Raw genomic sequence first — 24,869 nt, 5'->3', positions numbered from 1 at the left:
TTACTGGAATGAATGTAAAATGGTGTAGCCACAGTGGAAAACAGCCTGACAGTTCTTCAAAAGGTAAAATTGTAACATAAAATTATTTTATGACCCAGCAATTCAATTAAAAGAATTGAAAACTGACACCTAAATATGTAGTTGAATACCAATGTTCATTTCAGCATGATTCACAGTGCCCATAAGATGGGAACAACACGGTGTCCATCAAAAGATGAATGGATAAACAAAATATGCTACATATATTCCTGGAATATTATCAGCCATAAAAAGTTCTGATGATATACTTTCAACATGGATGAACCTTGGAAACACTACGATAAACGGAATAAGCCAGACAAAAAGAACAATTGATGATCCAACTGGCATAAAATATCTAGAATAGGCAAATTCATAGAGAAAGTTGATTAGAGTTTACCAGAGACTGAAAGAAGGAGAATGGATATTATTGCTTAATGGCTACAGATTCTGTGTATGGGCTGATAAGAATGTTTTTAAAATACTGCTGATGATTGTACAACATTGCGAATGTAATTAATGCCATTGAATCATACACTTAAAGTGGCTAAAATATCAAATTTTATGTCATATATATTTTCCACAATAAAAAAACGCTTTTATAAAAAATCTAATGTAGTTTCCTTATATATTATACTTGTATATCAAATAAAGCAATCATGAGTTAGGGACTTTTACTTTGGTTGTACATAATATATTCTGTATCACTTGTATTTTTAAATAATTGCATATGCCTTAATAGACACACACACACACACACACACACACACATGCCCCATTTGCTGAGTAGATCTATGAGATGTCAGTATATTTTGGAAATAAAAAAAGGAATAGATTCCTAAATTATAGAAAGCAGCATAAAAGTAGAAATAATCTGAATATATTTTGGACAAAACAAACCAAGAATCTGTCACAAAATATTCTATATATATGAAATGGGGTTTTTACATAATTGGACAACAAAAAGTTGTAAAACTAAATTTAAAGCTACTAAATCACAAATAAAGCGGAAAAGTAAAATTATTTGAGTTTTCCTTTCAACACCAACAATGATGCTTTATTACTAAACTCTGGTTCTACAAATCATGGATTTCAAAAACCATGAGTGTAGAATTTCAAAATATAAACTATGGTTTTCAGGCCATTTTCATGTCTCACAAACTCTACTGATGCTGCATTCAAAATTCTTTTGTTTAATTTTCTTGTATTTTTGATGTGGTTTATATTATGTATAACCTATTTCATAAGGTGAACTTCAAATACTCATGTTAATACAATATATATTTATAGCAGCTGGGTTACTTCCAGTATTATTCAGGAATGTAGAATAACAGGAAAATAGAAGTGGTTTCCAATGCATATTCAATAACTTTAGGTGAGACTTTTTACCACCCATTAAATTACCCTTGTGACATTATAAGCTCAGCTAAAGAAATTATTCCTACTTGTCCTCAAAATATTATTTTGTTGCTTTTTTGCAAAACTTTAACTTGTGATCATTATTCCTATTAAGGGTGTGCATTTGTGTTCTCTGAATCTCATTGTATAAGAAGTAAGTATCTGTCCATAAACAATTGAGTATTGCATACTTACAGAATCAGAGACCTGGGCCTCAGTCTTCCTTACAAACAACATTTCAAAAAGAGAAAATATGTACAATATGAGGGCCTGATTAATGTTGTTTGAATGTTTGCATAAATGGAAGTTTTAGTTCAGGTGTAGGGGATGCAAGATGAAGACTTAAAATGATTAAATGTAATTTTAGTTCTAACACACTAAAACTCATGTTCATTGGAACACAATAGTGTGAACGTCCTAAAGAAGTGAAGAGGTCAGGCTACATTATCATCAAGAAAAATGTCAAAATAGGAAAGAATCAGTCCCAGACAGCAGGAGAAATTCAAAGATAAACAGGAGAACGTTCTTGAAGAAAAGTTAGCAGGTTTTCCTGAGAAAGACCTTAAAAAGTTGAACTCTCCACTGAGATCCAGGAAAGCCATTTGTGTTCCTGAAGCTTTATATTTGAGGAGAAAAGTTGTATATATCAGGAATAGATTTGCAGATGCATAGTGTTCATTTTGTGTCTTTGTCACCATAAACGTTTATCCATGCACATATACATGTACACACACATGAACAGAATTGCTCAGAGAATTAAAGTTGCCAGGAAACAGAGAGAATGAACCATTTGCCCAGAGTCATTTCAACTTACTTCTGTTTCAAGCATGCATTGGGTGTGTCTGGAGTGAGTGTATGTGCGCACCTCTTTAGATTGTTTAGTGTAGTTAGGCTCTGAGCAGATTTCAAGTGCCATCTAAAGGCTAATAATCTGTAACCTCTCTTTGGATGGTTGGATATTTTTAACAGTCTAAGAGATGTGGAAGGGCTAAGAGATAACCTAAATTTCTTAAAAGACAGTTTTCCGTGTTTTTAAAAAGTTTAAACTACATATTGCTTTTGATGATTGACAAGTAATAAAATTGTAAAGGAACAGAAATAAAATCTAATATTTTAGAGAATCTGAATTCAATGGCTAGTGGCAATGCTAATACTAGTTTTTAATTGAACTTATTGCTTAACAAATACAGGGATAAGTTTATATACATTTTCAAATTTTACAATATTTCTTCTGTGAGAACACGAAAAGGTAGGTGACTGGCCAAATTTGCTCAGATGTAGAGTTTGAGCTCAGGCCTGCCTTGTTACCAGGGATGGCCCTTAAATGCTAGGCTTGGATACTGCTTAAATAAGATTGTATTAACATTTATTGGCCACGGAAATGTCTTCCTCTTATTTATGCTGGTGTTAAATCAGATGTCTGTTCTTCTTTATCTACCCTTTATTTACTTTACCTCTTAATTTTCTTTATTTGCAATTGTGCAAAATTGGAGAAATGGGCACTTACCATGAAACATAAGGCCTAAAATTATTAAAATTCTTTGCCCTGGCTCTCCAGAAGAGCAATGCATCAATTTGGATTAATTACCATACATGCCTACCTTGATGCTTTCTGAAGTTCCACTAGGAGAAGAGATCCCTCATCACTGTCTTACACTGAAGCATAAAACTGCTGTAAAGCTTTTTAAATAGCTGTACTGCTCTCCCACAGACGTGGGTGAGCTTCAGTCACGGCAGAAATAGTTCCAGTATTATAAAGCAATTGTGATTCCTTAAGGTTTTGCATTACATAAATGTAAAATAGTATTATTAGTTCTTACAGTCATCATTTCACCATTCATACTTGAAGCAACTGATATTTCCACAAATCAGGCACTGTACAAATTCTGTCATAGTAAAACATTTATTTGTTAAAGTGATATAGATTATTCAAGATTCTACAGTCTTAAATCATGGATGGCAATGTAACATGGATTGATACAGAACTCGATGCCAGTGTAGGCTTTTCTCTTTCCTTCTTTAAAAAAAAGAAAATACTTGTAGGCCAGAAGAAAAAAAAAATTTGGCTTTAAAAGAGGATGAACCATGGTCTGATAGAGCCAGTTCCACCAGCATCAGAGACTTCTGCTTCGGCTCCTGTGAACAATTTCTTCTAGGACACCAGTTCAACAATTGGCCTTTGTGAATTGAAACATGTTTAAATTTTATCCAGTAAAAATATCAGTGGCAACTTTTTTCAGGAGAGAAAGAAGCAGTGCTCTTCAGATTAACTCCAGCCTCTAAAATAAAAAGAAAGAAAGAAAGAAAGAAAGAAAGAAAGAAAGAAAGAAAGAGAAAAAGAAACAAAGAGAAAATACACACGTAATAAGATCATTGTGCTGGCAATTTAGAAGTTACTGAACTATAAGTACCTAGGCAGGAGTTTTTTGCCATAAAATACAAGATACACCCCTAAAAACTATCTAGACACGCACATCAGCTCTTAAAATGTTATTTGGCAATTTCAAATTGGTGAATATATAAAAGAGTCTCATTGTAAAAAGAAATCTAAATGTATTAAGCCTAAATAGTTATGCAGGTCAAAGGCAAATTGTGGGAAGTCATTTTCCCTTACTATGTTTTTCACATTTATATTCTCAATTAAGAAAAAATAATAATTGTATTCATTAGTGCATACCACTTAAATTTTAATAAATAATCATACTGGTTTTAAAACTATAAGCATATTAGATCACATTTGTTCATCACACATAAAACCTAAGTGATCTCTACTTTTTAAGTATAGTCTGTTGAGAGTTTTGTATCATATTGAAATTTTATAAAATTTAATTATACATGAAATGTCAGTGAAGACTATTATTCCTCTTCATAAATTAGTTCCTCACCCACAGAACAAATAAATATGTAAAATGACAATAATGCACAAGAAAGACAATCCATAGTTAATATAATTTTGAATAAAACAATATAAAAAATATTTAAATATCAAACAGTAAAATTTTTTCCTCTAATGTGGGTTCTCAGTATCATAGATTTAAGACATGCCTATAAATTCTATCTTTGATGGAGATGAAAAAGAATTTTTGAGAAATATATAATTTCATAAATATGAAATAGACGTAATTTTCTCCTCGCCATTCAAAAACAACTACATGTTTACAAGTTGCGGGTTATAAAATGCATGGCACAAATGAATCATGAAATATAGAAGCATATTGTATATCAAAATGCTGATGTAGAACATATTTGGAGTAGAACACACTTGACGCGATAAAGGTAGGAAAATACTGTAGAGATGTTTTATTTAAGAAAATATTTCATCTGGGGGTGCCTAGCTGGCAGAGTTAGTACAGTGTATGACTCTTAATCTCGAGGTTGTGTGTTCAAGCCCCACATTAGGTGTAGAGATTACTTAAAAATAAAACATTTTTTAAAAAAAAGGAAAAATATTTCATCTACAGAGTTGAAGTTATTTTTGGTATAAACAATAATTTTTGAAAATTATTTAACAAAAGATTTACACAACGTTTGAACACTGTTAGTAGGTAATAGATGTAAAACCTATTTATAAAAAATAATTACCTTGGAAACTACTAAAATATAGATATCATTGTTTATCTGGAATGTTCTAAGAAAAACATTCCAAAATCACTTTATTTTTTTTTTTTTTTTTTTTTTTTTTTTTTATAAAATTTTTTTTTTTTTCAACGTTTATTTTTGGGACAGAGAGAGACAGAGCATGAACGGGGGAGGGGCAGAGAGAGAGGGAGACACAGAATCGGAAACAGGCTCCAGGCTCTGAGCCGTCAGCCCAGAGCCTGACGCGGGGCTCGAACTCCCGGACCGCGAGATCGTGACCTGGCTGAAGTCGGACGCTTAACCGACTGCGCCACCCAGGCGCCCCTCCAAAATCACTTTAAATTACAATGGGATTATATCTAAATTCATATCTATTAGGTTCACAGTATAGCTTGCTTATTTTGGTGAAATTGGGTTACGAGAATTTATTTCTGTTTGTATTTCCAATCATATGTCCCTTTTGAGAGTAAAAAGATGTAGTTGTACCATACCAAAGTTCGCAGAAGTAGTGATATAAAAACCACACAATACACTTAGAAGAAAAATAGTGGGCAGTATAACTAGTTTGATTTTAGAAATAATAAACCTTTCCAGAATAAAGAATCTATTTTAATATCAAGTTAATGATTGTATAAGCTTACATATTTTAAAGAGTTTTTGATTCACTTCCAAATTACATAAAACATTACTAACAAACTATGAAATTATGGCTTTTATAAAAGCTGTTCATTTCAAATATTAGACAATTAGCAGTTTTGGAAATTATGGTCTGAATTTGCCTACCCTGAAGTTACTACCATTATTGAAATGATGACATAATATGAAACTGAATAAAAACTTATATATGTAGGCTATTAAAAATAACACTTTTTACTTATCAATAGGCAAACTCTTACAATGATTCCATAAAGATCTAAATATGAGCACCAAATTATAAGAGCATCACAAAGGGAAAAAAAGCAAAATAGACTATAATAATTATGTTAAAATTTTACAAGAACTAACAACAATGAATTTGAGATAGGCTCAGGATGTTTTTGGTAATGGTCGTTATTTAACAGTGAAATGATATCATGCAAAATATTATGGACAGATAGTCTTATTAACAGTACTACAAAGAAAAGAGGAAATTAAAGCTACTCCAATATTAGGAGAAGAAAAAATGTCCTGATTTGAATGTATTGTGGGAAAATGCTGTTACTACCCTTATTCAGAATGCAATTAAGAACTATGAATGGGGGCGCCTGGGTGGCGCAGTCGGTTAAGCGTCCGACTTCAGCCAGGTCACGATCTCGCGGTCCGTGAGTTCGAGCCCCGCGTCAGGCTCTGGGCTGATGGCTCAGAGCCTGGAGCCTGTTTCCGATTCTGTGTTTCCCTCTCTCTCTGCCCCTCCCCCGTTCATGCTCTGTCTCTCTCTGTCCCAAAAATAAATAAACGTTGAAAAAAAAAAATTAAAAAAAAAAATAAATAAATAAATAAAAGAACTATGAATGATTTTTATCTTGTATAGTTAGGATATCTAACCAAGAAGGAAATTATTTCTAGAAGTCATTATTGACATTAGGGTTCTATTTTTTTCTTATATACTGTAACATTCAAATTAATGTCAAAAGTATGCTTTAATTATTATAAAAATAGTTCAATGGTTTCTACATATGTGCATATGTGCCTGTTCTATCATTCTTATTTTTAAAAATTTCATTTGAAGGGAATATCATAGGAAAGAAAAGTTACAGAACCAAATATTTTATATTGGTCATTTTTACTGGGAAATAACATTGGAAAGATATCTGGATCATAAATATACATTTGCTTTGCTGTTTTGCTCTTATTTCATATTTTTTTCCTAACCCTGTATTAAAATGTCACTGTTTCTTTACAATCAGCATCACTAACTTTTATTCATTTATATCTTAATACTTTCCATAAAAGAACTGAACTCTTATCATGGTTATTGCATCTGTAGCAGGAATTTTATGATAAAGTGTAAATCGGTTAAACACCTTAATTGATACTAAACAGAATAATCAGAAGTCAAATTAATTAGAATCAGGAAGCTATTACCTTAAAGGCTGGTGCAAGCAGTTGCAGAATTAGGGGAATTTCTTGTGCATACTTACACACACAGATACACACACACAATGGACATATTTTGTTGGTCTGAATTTGCCAAATACTTTTAAAGAAAAGTTTACTTAAGGCATTTTCATTATAAATGCAACTAGTCAATTGTTCCTATTTTAACTTCTAAACATGGCATATCAATTGTTTTACTCTATTTATCTGAAGTATAACAATCTTTTCAAACACAAGATTACTTTATATGTGAGTGCCAGTTTACATGTAATTATCACCAGTTTTATCAATGACTCCTCTTCCCTTTCCTGTCAATTCGTCTTAGTGTGATTAGAATCCTAAAATTTTATTATAGAAGGATCATACGTCATATACTAGATATTTTCCAAGTTCAATCTATTTCTATACATATGCAGTAAAGGTCTTAAGGGAAAAATTTGGCATAGGGTGTATTCTTGCTAATGGAAATGAAAATGTATACATGTATTAACTCTTCATCCTTGGGGAAAAATTATCTTAGCAGATACATCAGTATGAGGAACACCTAAACCACTGACTAGATGAAACTTTTCTGTCATCCATGTACCTTCCTATTAGAGTTTGATGTTCTATGAGGGACTGCGGTATAGTTAATTTAATATGGTTGCCATGGTTAACATTTTTGTTATATTAAAAACAAAAAATGTGTTCTAGGGTGTTTTTTGTTTGTTTCTTGCTTACTTTTACTGCATATATACATACTTAGAATTTTAATTTAAATTTTGCCTTTGGGTAGTAAACAGCATTTGTTACCACCCTGCAGGAAATATAAACTTAAAATAAAAATTTATATCCCTTCATTCATTTATATCCCTTCCTCCCCACCCTCCACCACCCCAAAAAAGAGCTGGGAAGCTGTGAGCATCAGACATCTTTGCCAGCTCTACCTCACTCCACCGACCCAGGGTGAGCTATTGCTGAAAGCCGAGAAAGACCATGAGCAGACTAAGCTCACAGGTCAGTCTCCTTGAAGGGGCTTCACTGGATGTGTTGACAGTTATAGAAACGATAGGCTGGCTATGGCAGAATACATTTACCACGTAAGTACCAAGACTGGTTACACTGCAGTCTCACAGTGATTTCAATCTGATAACAGAAATGTAGCAAGGAGTTTTCTTTTCTTTTCTCTCTTTTTTTTTTTTGAGTGAATGATGTATTGCCAGTAAATTCTGTTAAAATTATTCTTTGCCTGTGGATTTGTTTTTCTTGGTAACGCTTATAGGAAAAAAAAAATAGCCAAAGCGGAAAAAAAGTTTCTAGGACAGTTTGTTTCATAAAGGGAACTAAAGAAAGACTCAGAATATTTTTTTTAAAGAGTGACATATTCCACATATACACATTCATTATATAAATCTAATACATGCCACACATGTACACATGAATTCAGTTCATGTAGAAATGACAAATCACTGAAAGATTATATACTAGAAAATGGTATGGTAGGTTTAACAGATATGTATTTACTTTTACATTTTTTCTAGATTTTTGAATGTTTTTATAATTCATACTAACTACTTTAGGACAAAGAAAGTCATTATTGGAAATTTTACATACTTATCTCATTGGCAAAACCTGTACTATCTAGAGAAATATGCAAACTCCCGAGGAAATTGCTTTTATCCAAATTTGACTTCTAATAACATAGTGAAATAAACAAACACAATACTATGTAACATGTCCTGTGAAATGTAAATATTTGGGAAATTAATTCATAATTGAAAAAACACTCTTCCAATCCTTATATAACATTCAGCACCCTTCTGGATTGTGCTTCTGATAGATTAACCATCTACTTTCTAATTCCTTTCTAAAGATATTCTCTTTCAAAACAGCTAGATGTCCAAAGTTACATGATAAATGGAGTTTTGGAAGCCAGAGGCGGGGGTAGAGGAGGAGAGGGGTGGTGAGGAAAGGAGGCAGAAAGAGAGGGAGAGAGTTTCAGAATGAGAAAGCAAACTGCTGGGTGCTGATGATACAACGCACCTTAACGCAGGTCAGCTGAGGACACAACATAGAACTCAGAGTATGTGCCACATACTCTGCTATTGATTGTTTCCAGTGTCATCTGTTTATTTTTGCAACCTGGGAATGGGATCCTGAACTCACTAAAGGGATGATGCAGGAAAAAGTGTTTGATTTGGGAGTCGAATTCATTAGGGGAAACCCTGAATGATTGCCCAAGTTATTCTTTTTTAAATGCAAAATGTTAAAAAAAAAAACAAAAAACAAAAACAAGGCCCTATTTTTACTACTAGAAAATAAATCAGTGGCCTTTTTTAGAACTTTTAAAAACAGAATATTTTTTCTGTGCCAAAACTTAAGCAAATGGCTGATGCTTCCAGCTGTGTGAACAGATTGTTAAAGTGCTATTCCACTCTGGAAGCACACATTCTGATCCAATTAAAATGCAGGAATCAAATACTCATTTGAAACTTCCAAAAAGGAAAAAAAACACAAAAAACAAAAAACCGAACACACAAACAAATGAAAAAAAAACAGAAGAGTAATCAGTTGCTGACAAAAGAAATACCATGAGTATTTCATATGTAGCCTTTTGCTCCATTTTATAGTGGCTTCATTCATTTTAGATAACCCTGAAACAGTTGTGTTCATCCACTGTCAGTAAGGTGTAATGTATCATTTCAGCTCCAATTAGGATATGGGGGTCAAAGACAGGAGTTAATACATTCTTAATAAGTTACTATCTTCACACTGGGAAATATTTGTAAAAATGCACATTATATCATGGATAACTAACTACAAGAATGACTCCAAAGTCACATTAGTATTCCCTTTACTCTTACAGTATGAATCAGAAATGTTCAGTTAACCAGAAATATGTCGAAGTTTAATAACTGGAAATCCATTTAACCAAACTGAATTTTAGTTTGTATCATTGAGCATTGAGTAAGTTCTAATGGAAAATTTCAAGGAGTTACATAAACTTGCAAAAAACATTTAAAATTTTATTTATAACAGAATATACCCACTTAAGTGCGGAATTATGAGACAGGTAACAAAAATCTCACCTGTGTTTCCTGGACAATCTGGTCAACATTAGTCAGCAAAGCATCTGGGAATAAAATTTTCAGGGTCATAAACAAATACACAAATTCAAGTTTTAAGAAACAGACCCTAAAACTCTTCTTACTGAAATCTTGGTAAGATTTCTCTTAATAAAGATTTATCTAATTTTTTTTTAACTTACCAGTTCTTGGACTAATTGCAATTGACTTTATAATTGTCTATGACTACTTCCTGATACATACGTAGAAATTTAAAAATATTGTCCTAGTTGCTAAAGTGAGAAATTATGTAATGCAACTTTCCAGAAAGAGTTCAGGAAGAGAATCAGGCTTCTACTTATTTTTCCCTACTCAAAGTTAACATTTCAGCTAGAGTTGCATACGATTAATAATAAAAGATACACCAAGGAAGAGAATCCAAAATAGGAAACATAGCTTCACCATGTTCAACATGCAGACTATTAAATAATCATTTATGATAATCATTATTCAAAAGCTCCCAAAATACTATCATGTTTTATGAAGTACCCATTTATCTTCATGTAAAACACTAATGGTCTATATGTAAACATTCTGTCTTTACATGTCCACATGTATGTTCCAATTGGCTGTAAGTGTTTAATACCATTACATAGCCCTGCATCACACACATTCTCTTTCTTTCCAAATGTTCTCTTTTTAAACAAATACTCCTAGTCATTAAGAAGTGACACAATGATAAGAAAAAAATCAGGAAAAAGTTATTTTCAGGGTTCAGAGGTGAGTGTGAAGAGAACAGTACAAAATATTTTTTATAGAACCTCAAACACAAATATTCATAGAAATTTATAATGGCCTCTGGAGATTAGGTTTTACATTAAAACAATAATAAGACATGTTCACATTATACAGGAAAAAATGTTTAGTAAATTACATTATGGTAGAGCCAACACAATCTATTTCATAAGCCCTCATGTTAGTTGAATAATTTATTGGACATACTCTGGAGCTGAATCACAATATCTACCTAGTTCATGTTTCAGGCAAGATCAAACGTACATCCACTTTCTAAACACAAAATGAAAAGGACTTCATGACCTTCTCTGAATATATTTGAAAAAAAATTTTGCTAATTTTTAAAATTCATGAACAGTAACCTTCTTGAAAAGAGTAGAGGAAATTAGACAAGTTGTAGAGATCATTAGGAAGTTCAGAAAAATAAATTTCTACTAGAGAGCTTATATTCCATTGTAATCTTATAAATAAGAAGTATAGTTTGTGCAGTTGTTCTGGGATAAGTACTCTGGTAGCCAGCCCATTTAAATATAATTTTGCTACATTAATTACAATCCATGCTGCAGGACGCAAAATTTTGACTTCAATGGATTAATTTGATAAGCATACATATTAGTATATCTATATATTAGGTACATAAGTATATACTGTGTATGTGTTTTATCAAGGTTAAATTTAGATCCTAAATTTGACTTTGAAATAGCTGACAAAATCAGAAGACAATAGTACACTACTTGCTACATGGACTATTTGTAATATTTGATAAAATTGCAAATACATTAACACCATAATTTAATAAGTTAATTTCATACTTAAACAGACTCCCAGTTATATATGTCTCACTTCAGACAATACCACATTTTTAGGATGACTCCATCACAGTAATACTTATACCATTCTTCCTCTATTAAGTGATCTTCTGTACTGCGACAAGGATTGTTTTTGTTGCAAAAAGCAAGCAAACAAACAACCCAAAACTTGACAAAACTCAATGTATTTGTAGTTCCAGCACGCACTTTTCTAGTATGGGAAGAAAAGGACTGAGTAATCTGAAAAGACAGAGCTCTGAAACTATCACAAAATTCCTGTCATACATTTTGGGTATTTTCCTTTTCTGTATGAAATTTTAAAAACAAGCTATTTCTTAATTTATTTTATTTTATTTTATCTAAATTTATTTCATAAATTTAACTCAACGGACACTTAACTCGCAAACATTATAAGGTCAATAACAGTAATGATAATAATAATGATTATATAATGATGATGGTTATCATCATCAACTAAGGAGGATAAGAAAAAAATTCTTTTCCCATCCAGCCTATCTCTGTGCCGAAGTCCTTTCCCCAAAATGCCACAAACACTCACAGGCAGAAGCATCCACATTCACTGTTAAAGAAGAAAGACTGGACGCTTCCTGAAACACAAGGGAAGACTGAGCAAGGGAAAGCGGAAGTAGTCTTCATTCTGTTTAATATGGTAAATACTGCTTTCTTAGCATCATAAAACTGAAGTAGGATTTTGTCACACCAAGAAGAAAATGGGTTCAGATCTTCAATCCTTGAAAAAATGTCCCATTTACCTTCTCAATTCTATGCACAGCAAGATACTTTATGTTTTCGACATTTTTTAGACTATTGGCATTTAAATGATTATTATTAAGCTTAGTATTGTGAATAACACGGGGGAAATAGTAAAATTCAGAAACTAAGAGGCAATTGTTGTGGATTTTGTGATAATTGCTCTAGGTTTTTACTTTTAAAAATGAAATATTTAGTTTCCCCTTAGTAATAATACAAGCAAATAAAACAGTTAAAATTTAGTTTGGAAGTAAGTACCTCCTGAGTGCTTTAAATTGAAGCAGGAAACACTTCTCAAGAAAAGCTAAAAAGAGATTCCTATAGATAAGTGGAATACATTTAATTTTTTTTTAATTTCTCAATTCTTATGGAGAAAGCATGTATCATTCAGGTAATAGATTTATGATGTTTATAAATAGCTTATAATAATTCTCAACATATATTCTGAAACATTTTTAGTGAAATATATCTACAGAGCTCCTAAAATCAACTGTCTGAAAGCATAAAATACTTGCTATAACCTCAACCTAAGTAACTGCATTTAATAGTTTAAAAAATAATTCAGGAAATAAATTAGCCACCGTGAATGTATTACTGTATCTAATTTAAATTATTTATTTAATGCACCTCTGTTCTAGTGTAGTGTAAAAATAAATGATATTCATCAAACCAAACTTTGTTTCCACTTAGGATTTTGAGGAAGCTTTGGATGCCTCATTATCCTTTTGTGATGTTCAGAAATTACATATATTAAATCAAAAGACCTACTTTAATAATAGTTGGGGGCATTTTTGAATTGGGGGACAATTATCCAAAAGAAACAAAAAACAACACAGGAAGACGTATAATTAAAAAGAAATGTTTAGAGCAAAAATCTGCAAATACATTTTTTGTTAGTTTTCATATTGAACAACCTGAAATCACAGTGTAGAATGGCTAAAAATAAAAAAAAAAAGTAATTGAGAACAAAGAAGTAAAATCAATGTATACAACCTATACATAATCAACAACAGCAAATCATATGCTTTGGATTGCATATGTATAGCTGGTTAAATGGGAAATGCAAGAAATAACAGAAAGAAAAATAGTAAGAGATAGAATTTCTTGCTTATAGTAATAAAATAGCCGGATCAAAAATCTCCATTGTGCATATAATCAAAATTCTTATTACTGCACCTTCGTCTCTGGCCCCATTCATTCATTTATTTATCTATCTATTCATTCATTCACTCGAGTAACTACTGTGTTTCAGACATTATACCAGGTACCTTCAATAACCTCCAACCATCCCAACGATTTATTTTTCAGTCACTTCACACTGAAATTGCCCTGGTGGAAAAGTTTTTCATATAGTTGTAAACAAAAACATTTGACCCTCTTGATAGGCCAATCTTTCATTGTTCTCTCAAAATACAAACTTTTTGAAAAGGCAGAAACATAAGGCCTTCTCAACGCTTATAAAAACAAGTGTTCAAGCATTTGGTTAATACACCCTGAAAATAGTCTTGTAAAGCTAATAAAAATTAAATGGTTTCAATGGCTTTAGTCAAACAGAATAAATTTCACATGATTAGATGTTATAGAGTTCTAAATGTTTATAAGAAATAAGAGATATTTAATTAAAGTTTCATTTGAAACATAAGCAGGGAATTGATTTTTAAAAATACAGGCAAATGAAAAATATAAAATAAGTTAATCAGTAGCTTGGAGTAGATATGTTACACTGTGGCCTTTATGCATGATTTCAGAGTCCCCTTGACCGTAACCTTCATAATACCAGAGATTTCTTTTTGGGGATTAATTTTTTTAAGTCTGAAAGCCTTTATATATTCTGGACTTTTTAATACCATGTAGGTAAAAACTAAGAAAGGGAAAAGTGATATGCTTTTGTCATTCAGCACCTTTTGAAGAATTATTTGAAGTTAATTAGAAATGTTAAATTGGGATCAGAGCATGATTACAGAAATTGTGTGGGAGATACACTTTGCTCTGAGTAATGCTTTTGATTTTACAAAATACGACTACACATGTAATCTCATTTATTCCTCAAAGAACTATACAACTGACCCATGAAAGCTGATTAGACTTTAGAAATGTGAAAGGCAAACATTAGAAAGGGAACTGGGGCAAAGAAGGCATTTATGAAACATCTAAGTTGGTACTAGCACATTAGATAATTTCTTTCAAGACTTGCATGGAGAATAATCTCGAACTGCTTTAATTTTACCTGCTTTTGAATGTAATCATGATAAATCATGTATAAGGTGTGCCTCTGTCAAGTTAAAATTAACTGACATTTTTATATATGCCTCTAGTAGAAGGAAATTAAACTAATGACTACCATTCCTTATCTGTGTTTTAATGTTTAAAATGATTTGTACGAGGGGTGCCTGGGTGGTGCAGTCGGTTGAGCGTCCGACTTCAGCCAGGTCACGATCTCGCGGTCTGTGAGTTCGAGCCCCGCGTCAGGCTCTGGGCTGATGGCTCAGAGCCTGGAGCCTGTTTCCGATTCTGTGTCTCCCAATCTCTCTCTGCCCCTCCCCCGTTCATGCTCTGTCTCTCTCTGTCCCAAAAATAAATAAAAACATAGAAAAAAAATTTTTTTTAAAAATAAAATGATTTGTACGAGATAATAAACTTTGTGTTTAACTTACTCTCATGGAGTACGTTATATAAATAAAATACATATCTTATTATATTATGGCTAATTTTTTTTTGTTGTGCAAGGTTCTCACATGAGCCTCATTCTCAACCTCCCACTTCAAACATCGAGAAACCTCTTAATATTAACATCCACTTACCAATCTTTAAAAAACTACCATCAAGTTGCCATATAATGTAAGATTTTCAATGAGTAAATAGGAACATTTATCTATAGACCTTGATTTCAGTGAATGTCCAGGAATGCCATTTATCAAAAAGCAACATTATTGTCTGACTAAATTAAAAATTTTTAAATGTTTATTTCTGACAGTGACAGAGCACAAAGTGGGGAGGGGCAGAGAAAGAAGGAGAGAGAGAATTCCAAGCAGGCTCTGCACTGTCAGCACAGACCCCAACATGGGGCTCAATCCCACAAACATTGAGACCATGACCCAGGCCAAAACCAAGAGTTGGACACTTAATTGACTGAGTCACCTGGGTGCCCTTAAACATTTTTAATGATAAATTAAGCTGCATGATTTAATGATGCACTAAGCTGCATGATATCTAATTAAATTTCATCACAGGTTTAGGTTAAAATGAATACATTTACTCTAAGAGAGAAACATTCCAATTGAGAATTATAGGCAGAAGGGAAAAATGAAATCACCATTTGGTTAATGAGCAATGCCTTTATATTGCTTATAAATGTAATAAGAATTCCATTAAAAGGATTTTTTATTTTACTTAGTGATAAACATAAACCTTCCTTTGATAAGGCAGTCTTATTTTTTGTCTCTCTTTTTAACTTACATTAAGAAAAACATAAAATTCACTCATTTTGCAAATGTGTACCGAATGAACAAAAACACCTTCACATGCCCAGGTAGCAGCATATAAAATTGTGGCATGTGACATAAAACTGAACTAATTTTTTTGATAAATGCAAAATCAATTGCATTTTCTTTTGCTTCCCACTATGGCTATGGCATAAAGCTATGGCATGGGTGAGAAATACCATAAGACCATTAAGGCACCTGAACCAAGAATGTTGTTTAGAAGCATACTTATGTTAACACTGTCTGGATATACTTATTGAGTATTTTAAGTACCGTAACAACACAGGTTGTTCTTTATAATATCTGCCTGGAAAGAAACACCATTGTCCTTGAAAAAAATATACAATCTACTCATTGAAAAATATTTATCAGCCATGAGTGAGCCTTTGTAAGAGTGGAGAAAATATCATTATTTATATAGGCAAGACATTTTTTGTCTGATGATAACCTTTATTTAGTGTTCTGCTATTGTAGAACCTGGAAGCCAGCCCTAGAATAGAAGGCACTGGTGCTCTGTCACGTTTTATCCCTAACTACTTCATATATGTTACCTTCATGTATTAAACTATACCTGGAAGGTTTATACATCTTGGCTCTAGTAGCTATGTATCAGAAAAACAAAACTGGAATTTCAAATTCCAATTTCCTATGGAGATTTCAAATCACTTTTTCATTAAAAAGAAATACTAGGTTACACAGTGCTTTCCGATATCCACTCAGAATTTGAAAGAGTTGTTTTTCCACTATGCCCATCAGAACTGTGGGACTGAATTAACATGGCATTCATAGACATGCTTCTTTGAGAACACAGTCCACGTGTGTTCAGTGAGTTAATATAACAATAGTATTCCTTTACTCCTCCATTCAGGGAGTACCTGTGCCTTGCTCTGGATCTCTCAGCAGGCAAAGTGAGAAACTTACTTGGCTTTGAATGTGCTCTTTTAGATGTGGGCCCCTCTGTGACAGAATCAGGAGGTCGACTAGCTAACTGCAATGCAGTTGAGTTGTTCCTGTTAGTGTTTTGGGACTCAACATTTGTGACGGCTTCATTCTGTGGTTCGGTACTTGGCTTTGTGCCAGTCTTTCTTTTCTGCTTCTGGGACACAGAAGTGCTTGAAGTCCAGGTAGGAGGCAAAGCAGAGGTAGTGGTAGAGGAGTCCTGACTTGAACAAGTTTCCGAAGATTGTATCACATTGTCATTGGCAACTTTACAACACTGGGCATTCTCTTCATGTCCCACAGCTTGTTTGGACATGGACTGGGGCAGCGTTACACTACAGCCTTGGATTTGAGCCCCATTAGTTTGAGAGTAGACATTGCTGACCTTGGTGACCTTGTGTTGCCCGTTATTGTTGCAAACCTTATACCGGATCATTAGGATGATGATGAAAACCAGCACAGATGCTACAATTATTCCACCAATAATAATAATCATGGTGCCTCCCAAAAACTGGGACTGCATGAAGTGGCATCGCACATAATCTTGTTCCGTAGTAAACTGGATGCAACCCACGACTCTCGTGGCAGTGAGCGAAGTGATGCCATCATCATATATTGCCAAGACACACAGGTCATACATAGTTCCAGCAGCCAGGTTATTGACAAGAAAAGTTTTGCTCGTGGGAGGTATCATTCTGAGGGACAATGGAATTTGCATTAATATACGAAACAAAACATATAAACACACAGGCGTTATGACTTCAGTTCTGTTTCATTTCAGGATTCATTAAGATAAGCATACTTATAACAGATATGAAATATGGGGAAATGATCTAATCTTACATTTACCTAGTTAAAATGGTTAAGACTCATTGTTGGATTCTGCATTATATTAATGGTGCCTGTGCCATGCCTTGACAAGCTTACTAATTACATTGCTTGGCAAAGCAGAACTCCTAATAAAAGCCACTGCTAAAAAATCATTTATGACAAATTGCTTTTGAAAGGTGTGACTGTGACATTATCTGACTACTAAACAAATCCATTTAGCACTTACAACACCTCTGTGACTAAAAGCCAATTTGAAGGAAGGGAAAACACTGACAATCACATTAGAAACCAGAATGGAAATGCATTTCAGAGTATTTATTTTCCAAATCAGTTATAAGCTGCTATGGAATGGTATCCAGTAAATCTATCTTTAATAACTAAGATAATTACTAAGATTAAAATACTTCATTTACACATTTCAGCCCACTTCTTTTGTCTTCAACACTTGGTTCCCAGTATGTTTTTATCTATAAATGAGGTTGATGAAAATGCATGAGTAATATTATCCTAAAAACATGAACAGGGCAATGCTGTTGACCAGAGTATAAATCCTTTGTTCTGCCCATTGTGGGCTGATGAAATTAGCTTCAGAACACAGTTTCTAAAGTTTGATAAACATTACAGACATCTCTGAATTCATTATATCACAAACTCTTCTGTGGATGCTTTTTTTTCCCACATTTTTTTAGTAGCAACCAGATATGACCTAAAGTGAGATTTCATTTAGAAAAAAAAATGCTTGAAACTATATATTTTCTCTGAAAAAATTTTTTAGAAAATTTTAAAACTTGGCAATAGTAATCTGTTATACAACCTAGACAATGTGTTCTAATGAACCAGGCAACTTTTAGGCCAGAGTATTTACTTCTGATTAAAATCACTATTATTTAGTAAGTGCATGATAAATACCAGGCATTACTAAGCACATTATTTATACCATAATTTTATTCTTTTCATTCTTTTTTTTCTGGAACACCATAATTTTATTCTTACAATGATTGTATGAGGTAGGCATCATTACTATTTTATTCATGACAAGCTTTGCAGTCATGAAATTCAAGCAACTTTCTGAAGGTCACATAGAATTTACTTGTCATGGTAGGATTAAAATATTAGAATTTGGAAACTAGAAACTGACATATTGCATATATCTATATATATGCAATAGATAGATACATAGATATATAGAGATAGATAGATAGATAGATAGATGATAGATAGAGGCAAGTTAATATATATATTAGCTACAGGAAGGTGAGGGACAGAGATATACACTCTTCTTTGACAAAGGGATACATAATGGATAGCCTAGGTAAAGAGCTGAGTATAAGAAGGACAAACTACTTTATGCATGCATCATAGTCTACATGACCATACATTTAGTGATGAGAAGGATTTTAGAAACCATTTACTTTAATCTCTTGCTTTTAAAGATGGGGAAATTAAAACTCAGCCATGTAGAACTTTGCCTAGAATTGATCATATGGCTAGCTGGGCCAGTGTTTTTTCTACCAGTCCATGTTCATTTAAAAAAAAAAAAAAAGTTCTCTCATTTCCATACATGAATGAAAATCAAATTATCTTCAAGAGTTCATCTGAGTATGTAAGAATTGAGCTGATCTCATTTTAGAAAAGCTTGAAGATTATATATATATATATATATATATATATATATATATGTAGAAGATACATATATATGTATATTTCAAAACCATGATTTTGCATCGTGTCCTAGGAGTAATAATAGTCTATCATGGGTGAAATTTATGAAGAGGTAAAAATGTATATTTCCAACTGAAAACTGGACAAGATGTGACTATAAATCAATGAGGCTGAACTTTAGAAAAACATACCAGAAAGCCTATAGTCAGATGCAAATTCTCTATCAAAGTTGTTATGAGGAGATTACATATTTAACTCTAGTGACACTTTCACTGCTCAAAATATTGATAAACTCTCTTTGGAACTGTCTTAAGAACCAGTGTACATGAAACAATACACATGCACATTATTCAATCACCCAAAAAAATCAGTCTCATTATTTTATAGTTACATCCTATTTTTGACCAAAAATGGCAATACCCATCTTGATCACCCACCTTATTCATAAGACTTGGCTCCAAATGGCTTTTGCTTGTTTCCAAAATTCAAATTCACCCTCAAAAGACGAAGATTTGCCACCACTGAGGATATTCAAAATAGTATGACGAAGGTTCTAAAGATAATTCCAAAAGTGCTTTGAGCAATGCCAGCATCATTGGGGTAATGGTATAGCCTCCCAACGTGACTTCCTTGAAGGAAAGAACACTCATGTGGATGTGTAAGTTCTGGTATGTTTTTGAATTTGTAAAATAAATCAGTCTTGTTCTCTCTCTGATAGTCACATCTCTTAGATGAGGGGAAAGAAAGTAAGTAAGCATCATATTAAATATAAATTTGAACTCTAAAAATAACACCATTCAAAATATTGCCCCACAGGTGATCACCTTTCACAAACCTTATATTACACACTTTAAACAACGGAGTGCTGTAATCACAACACAGGGTAGCACTGCCAATTAAAAAAACAAATCAGTAGCACATTAACAAGCCCTACATTGAGTGCATGGTAAGTACAAAAATTTGGTTAATTTTTCTTACCTGTAAACAAGGGTGTCATCATAAGTACCATTATACTGGATTTGGAACATACGTATTCCAGGAATATTTCTTTGAAAATTAAATTTAAGTAGTGCCGTGGATGATGTCGCTTCTGCTACTACAATTTTATCTTGACTCATTTTAGGATCACCATTACTACTGCTTGCATTAGAACCTGACTTCGTAGAAGTTGAGATATCTGAAGAACCAGGATCAGGCTCATGGATATGGTTTGTACTGTTGAGTAAGTGAGGGAGCTTAATTATATGAAGATCCACTGTTTGTGTTGCTTCCCCAGCAGGATTGGAAGCAATGCAGGTAAAAGCACCTGTATCCTTCACAGTCGTGATAAGAATATCAAGTGTTCCGTTATCATACACCAGAGATCTTGTTGCATTTGAAATAAGCTTCCCTTCAGGAGAAATCCAGTGAATTGCAGGTTCAGGGTCCCCCCTGGCTTTGCACCTCAGGGTTGCCCTTTGACCTTCCAGCACTCTCATCTCATGCGTATGACGAGTAATGAGAGGAGGTTCACATAAAAACTCTTCCTCAGGAATTGACCAAAAATAGCGGCCAGTTAAAAGTGCTGGAGAAGCACAAGTCTCTAGGTCATCTTCTCTGGACAGACGTCTCAACCACAACAATTCACAATTGCAATGCAAAGGGTTTCCACCGAAACTTAATGCAAAAGTTGATGGGCTGATTATTCCTGAGGTTGCTAGTACCTGAGCTCGCTGAAAGAGAGGATCAGGTGGTAGCTTCTGCAATTTATTTGATGTTACATCAAGCCGAGTCATCTTGTGCAAGTGGGAGAAAGTCCCTTTGGGAATATTATCAATCATATTATGATCCAAACTAAGGGTGTGCAAGCTAACCATCTTTTCAACTGCATCCCAAGGAATCGTTTCTAAATTATTGTAGGACAGGTCCAGCTCCTCAAGGGCAAAGACATCATCAAATGCTGTAGAAGAGATTAAAGTCAGCTGATTGTTGTTCAGTATCAAATGATGGAGATTGGAAAGCCCACTGAACATATCGTTTGTAATTTTAGTCAATCTGTTGCTATTCAAATGCAATGCCCTCAAATTTCGCAAGTCAGCAAAAGCATGAGGTGTGATAAAACTTATTGTATTCCTGGATAGAGTCAGGTCCACCAAGCTGGTCATATTGGCAAAATCTTTCCTTTTAATATTTGTAACAAAATTGTCTGCCAACCGCAGCTCCACAGTTCTTCTGTCGATGTTTGGTGGAACAAATAAAAGCCCTTTCTTGGCACAAAGGGTTGCGAGATTAGGAGATAAAATCTGACAGACACAACGCTTTGGACAGATCTGAGCTCTCACTGCTATGCCAATGAAAAACAGATAAAAAAGAAATTTTTCCATTGTAGATCAGATTTAAGAGCCTGTAAGAAAAGACACAAAATGTAGTGTTAGCATCCAATCATTTCACTAATGTTCACATTCCCACTGGAATAATCCTTTGATGCAAATTACAGTACAGAAACAATTTACTCATTTGTTTACTTAACAAACAAGTATAAAATATCTACTCTGTATTGCAGGCTACAATTGACACCAGGATAAAAAATATACCATTCATGGCCTTGTGGGATTTAAATTCAAAAGGGAAAACAAAGAAACCAACAGATTATTACAGTTCTGTAAATTATGTGCTATTTTTGAAATATGTCCAGGGTGCTCCATGGACGCATAAAAAAAGTGACATTCAGCCCAGTTTGGAGGGTAGGAGTCATGAAAGTTCCCCATAACCCTGAAAGAAATCTTGTCAGTTCAAAGATTAAAGATATACTTAACGATTTGAAAGCATTTCAATTTACTGAGTAGAAACAATAATAGACAACATTTGTTATTGCTAACTTTGTGGTGTATTTGAAAGTAATTAATCATTAATAAAATTTTGTTCATCTTTACAAACTATCTTGAACATACTACAATTTAACTGCAAATAAAAGCTCTTATTCTCAAAAACAAAAATGCTAAAAATGTACCACAAATGCTCTGAGCTCCTTAAAAATTAGAATATTTTATAATATAAAATTGGATTTTTAAAAATTTTTTTTAATGTTTATTATTTTTGAGAGAGAGAGAGACAGAGAGCAAGCAAGAAAGGGGCAGAGAGCGAGAGAGAGACACAGACTCGGAAGCAGGCTCCAGGCTCTGAGCAGTCAGCACAGAGCCCCATGTGGGGCTCAAACTCACAGACCATGAGATCATGACCTGAGCTGTAGTTGGCTGCCCAACTGACTGAGCCACCCAGACACCCCTAAAATTGGATTTTTACAGATAATTTTTGAAAAGCAGTCATCAAAATTCTTGACAGTGAGTCCCAAAAGGTACTATAATTATAATTCCATTGTTTCTTTTCTTAAAATCTTAATGCATTTATATTTATCCAAATATAATTTTAAAAATCTTGGCATTTTGACTTTCCAATTTGATCTTAAGTATTTGTTCTTGAAATTAATCATCAAAAATTTAAATACTGTGGCCCTGAGTGGTTCAATCAGCTGAAGGTCCTACTCTTGATTTCGGCTCAGGTCATAATTTCAGGGTCGTGAAATCGAGCCCCACATTGGGCTGGGCATGGGGCATGGAGCCTGCTTAAGATTCTCTCTCTCTCTCTCTCTCTCTCTCTCTCTCTCTCTCTCTCCCTCTGTCCCTCCCCACCTCATGCTCTCTCTCTTAAAAAAATTTAAAATACTAATACATAAGCAATTAAAAGTTCTTATAAATTATGGGTGCCTGGTTGGCTCAGTTGGTTAAGTCTCCAACTTCAGCTCAGGTCATTATCTCACAGTTAATGAGTTTAAGCTCCATATCCAACTCTCCGCTCTCAGACACACAGCCTGCTTTGGATCCTCTGGCTCCCTTTCTTGCTGCCCCTCCCCCGTACTCGCTCTCTCTCAAAAATAAACATTAAACAAATAATAAATAAATAAATAAATAAATAAATAAATAAATAAATTTCTCGTAAATTACATGTAGTTTCAAATGTCAATGAAAATGGCTGGAGAAAACCAGTCACAATTTCTAATTAATGAAAATATAAAATATGGACTTCTTCCAGAAAGAATAGACCTAGTTTCCTAAATAAAATATATTCTTATAGATTTGATTTCTTTTACACCTAGTTTATCTCCTATTTAATGTGGTTGTTATGAACAAGCACTGTCAGTCTCAACAAATGAAATGGTCTTACTCTTCTGTTTGTGACAGAATAACTAGTACTAAACTAGCCTTTCCACAAGAAGCAGCAAAAAAAAAAAAAGTACAAATATATATATAACCATAGTTTTCACACATTGGAAAAAAAAGCAGCACAGTATTGTGATCCTTGAGAAACGTGAACAAAAAATAAATGAACCCTACTGCTGCTCCAGAGACACTTTGTAAAGCATAGCACAGGGAGAGAAAACAAGATGACACATGAACTGAAGAGTATGGACTGGAGTGCAGAGTCTCTGGTGGCTTGAATTTATGAGGCGAAATACCAGGAGAAGAGAGTTATCCAAAGAAAGAACTTCAGCTATCCTATAGGTGGAAACAGGGCAACAGATACTAACCATACTGAAACTCTGGCGGAGAGGGGAAAATGGGGAAAAAAATGAACAAAAACTCAGTGACCTGTGGAAAAATATTTAGAAGCCAAAAATATTAAGAAGCACATAATCGGAGTATCGGCAGAAGTCTATAAAGTAGATATAAAGGCAAAATTTTTTCACATTTGTGATAAAAGAAACAACAATACATAAATCCAACCTCAAAACAAGGAAAACTATACCAGGACACATCATAAGCAAATTGCAGGTAACCAAAGGAAAAAAAAATCTTAAAAGGAGTCACAGAAATAAGATACATTACAAGAAGATAAACTGAACAAAATGAAAATAATAGCTGACTCCTCACTGATTTCATTTTGGAAATAAAGCAAGATAGGAGACAATGGAAAATATATTTTAAATGTTGCAAGAAAAAAAGAAAGTCCATCAATATGGGTGGGGTATATATCCATAAAAGATGAAAGTAAAATAAAAACATTTTGAGAGAAACAAACTGTAAGTTTCATTACCAGAGGAACTGTGCTGTAAGAAAATATAAAGGATGTTCTCTTCAGGTTGATGGAAAATTGTATCAGATGGAATCTTGAATCTTTATAAATGGATGCAAAACAACAGAAATTGTATATCTGTGGATAGATATAAAATATTCTTGTTGTGTTTTAACCTGTTTCTAAATAGTACTTCTGGTATGAATATTAAAAGTTACAAAATAAATGAACATACAAAAAAAACCCCACATCGTTTGCACCCCAGTAATCAAATAAGCTGGATAAGCTGGACATCATTTTCTTTAATAATATCATAATGCTGAGGATATAAACCTACAGTAACTATATTCCCGAAGGTGATATATTCTTGGATGAAAGGGAAGAGTTCCATAGATGTCCCCTGACTTCCCCCTCTC

The 24,869-nt window shown here is 33.4% G+C and overlaps 1 protein-coding gene across 5 annotated transcripts in view; it reads right to left on the bottom strand.

Annotated features, from left to right (window-relative positions):
* Window positions 1-3,303: 3,303 nt before the first annotated feature.
* The window catches only part of LRFN5 (leucine rich repeat and fibronectin type III domain containing 5), a 249,623-nt gene continuing 228,057 nt past the window's right edge, over window positions 3,304-24,869 (bottom strand). For 2 of the 5 annotated variants that reach the window (XM_045450786.1, XM_045450785.1), the window contains 4 exons: window positions 20,383-21,787; window positions 16,894-17,606; window positions 10,140-10,183; window positions 3,304-3,695 (listed from right to left, as the gene is read on the bottom strand). In XM_045450786.1, the coding sequence (XP_045306742.1) occupies window positions 3,678-3,695; window positions 10,140-10,183; window positions 16,894-17,606; window positions 20,383-21,767 (2,160 nt within the window). In that variant the 5' untranslated portion in view covers window positions 21,768-21,787 and the 3' untranslated portion in view covers window positions 3,304-3,677. Of the gene's footprint in view, window positions 3,696-10,139; window positions 10,184-16,893; window positions 17,607-19,841; window positions 20,131-20,382; window positions 21,788-24,869 lie in introns of those variants that run through there. The other 3 variants (XM_045450788.1, XR_006704975.1, XM_045450787.1) reach the window with 3 other exon arrangements.

The sequence above is a fragment of the Leopardus geoffroyi genome, chromosome B3, assembly GCF_018350155.1.
Source record: "Leopardus geoffroyi isolate Oge1 chromosome B3, O.geoffroyi_Oge1_pat1.0, whole genome shotgun sequence".
Classification (NCBI taxonomy): Eukaryota; Metazoa; Chordata; class Mammalia; order Carnivora; family Felidae; genus Leopardus; species Leopardus geoffroyi.
Note: the sequence above shows the minus strand (reverse complement) of the source record. Positions and strands in the feature narration are given on the sequence as shown.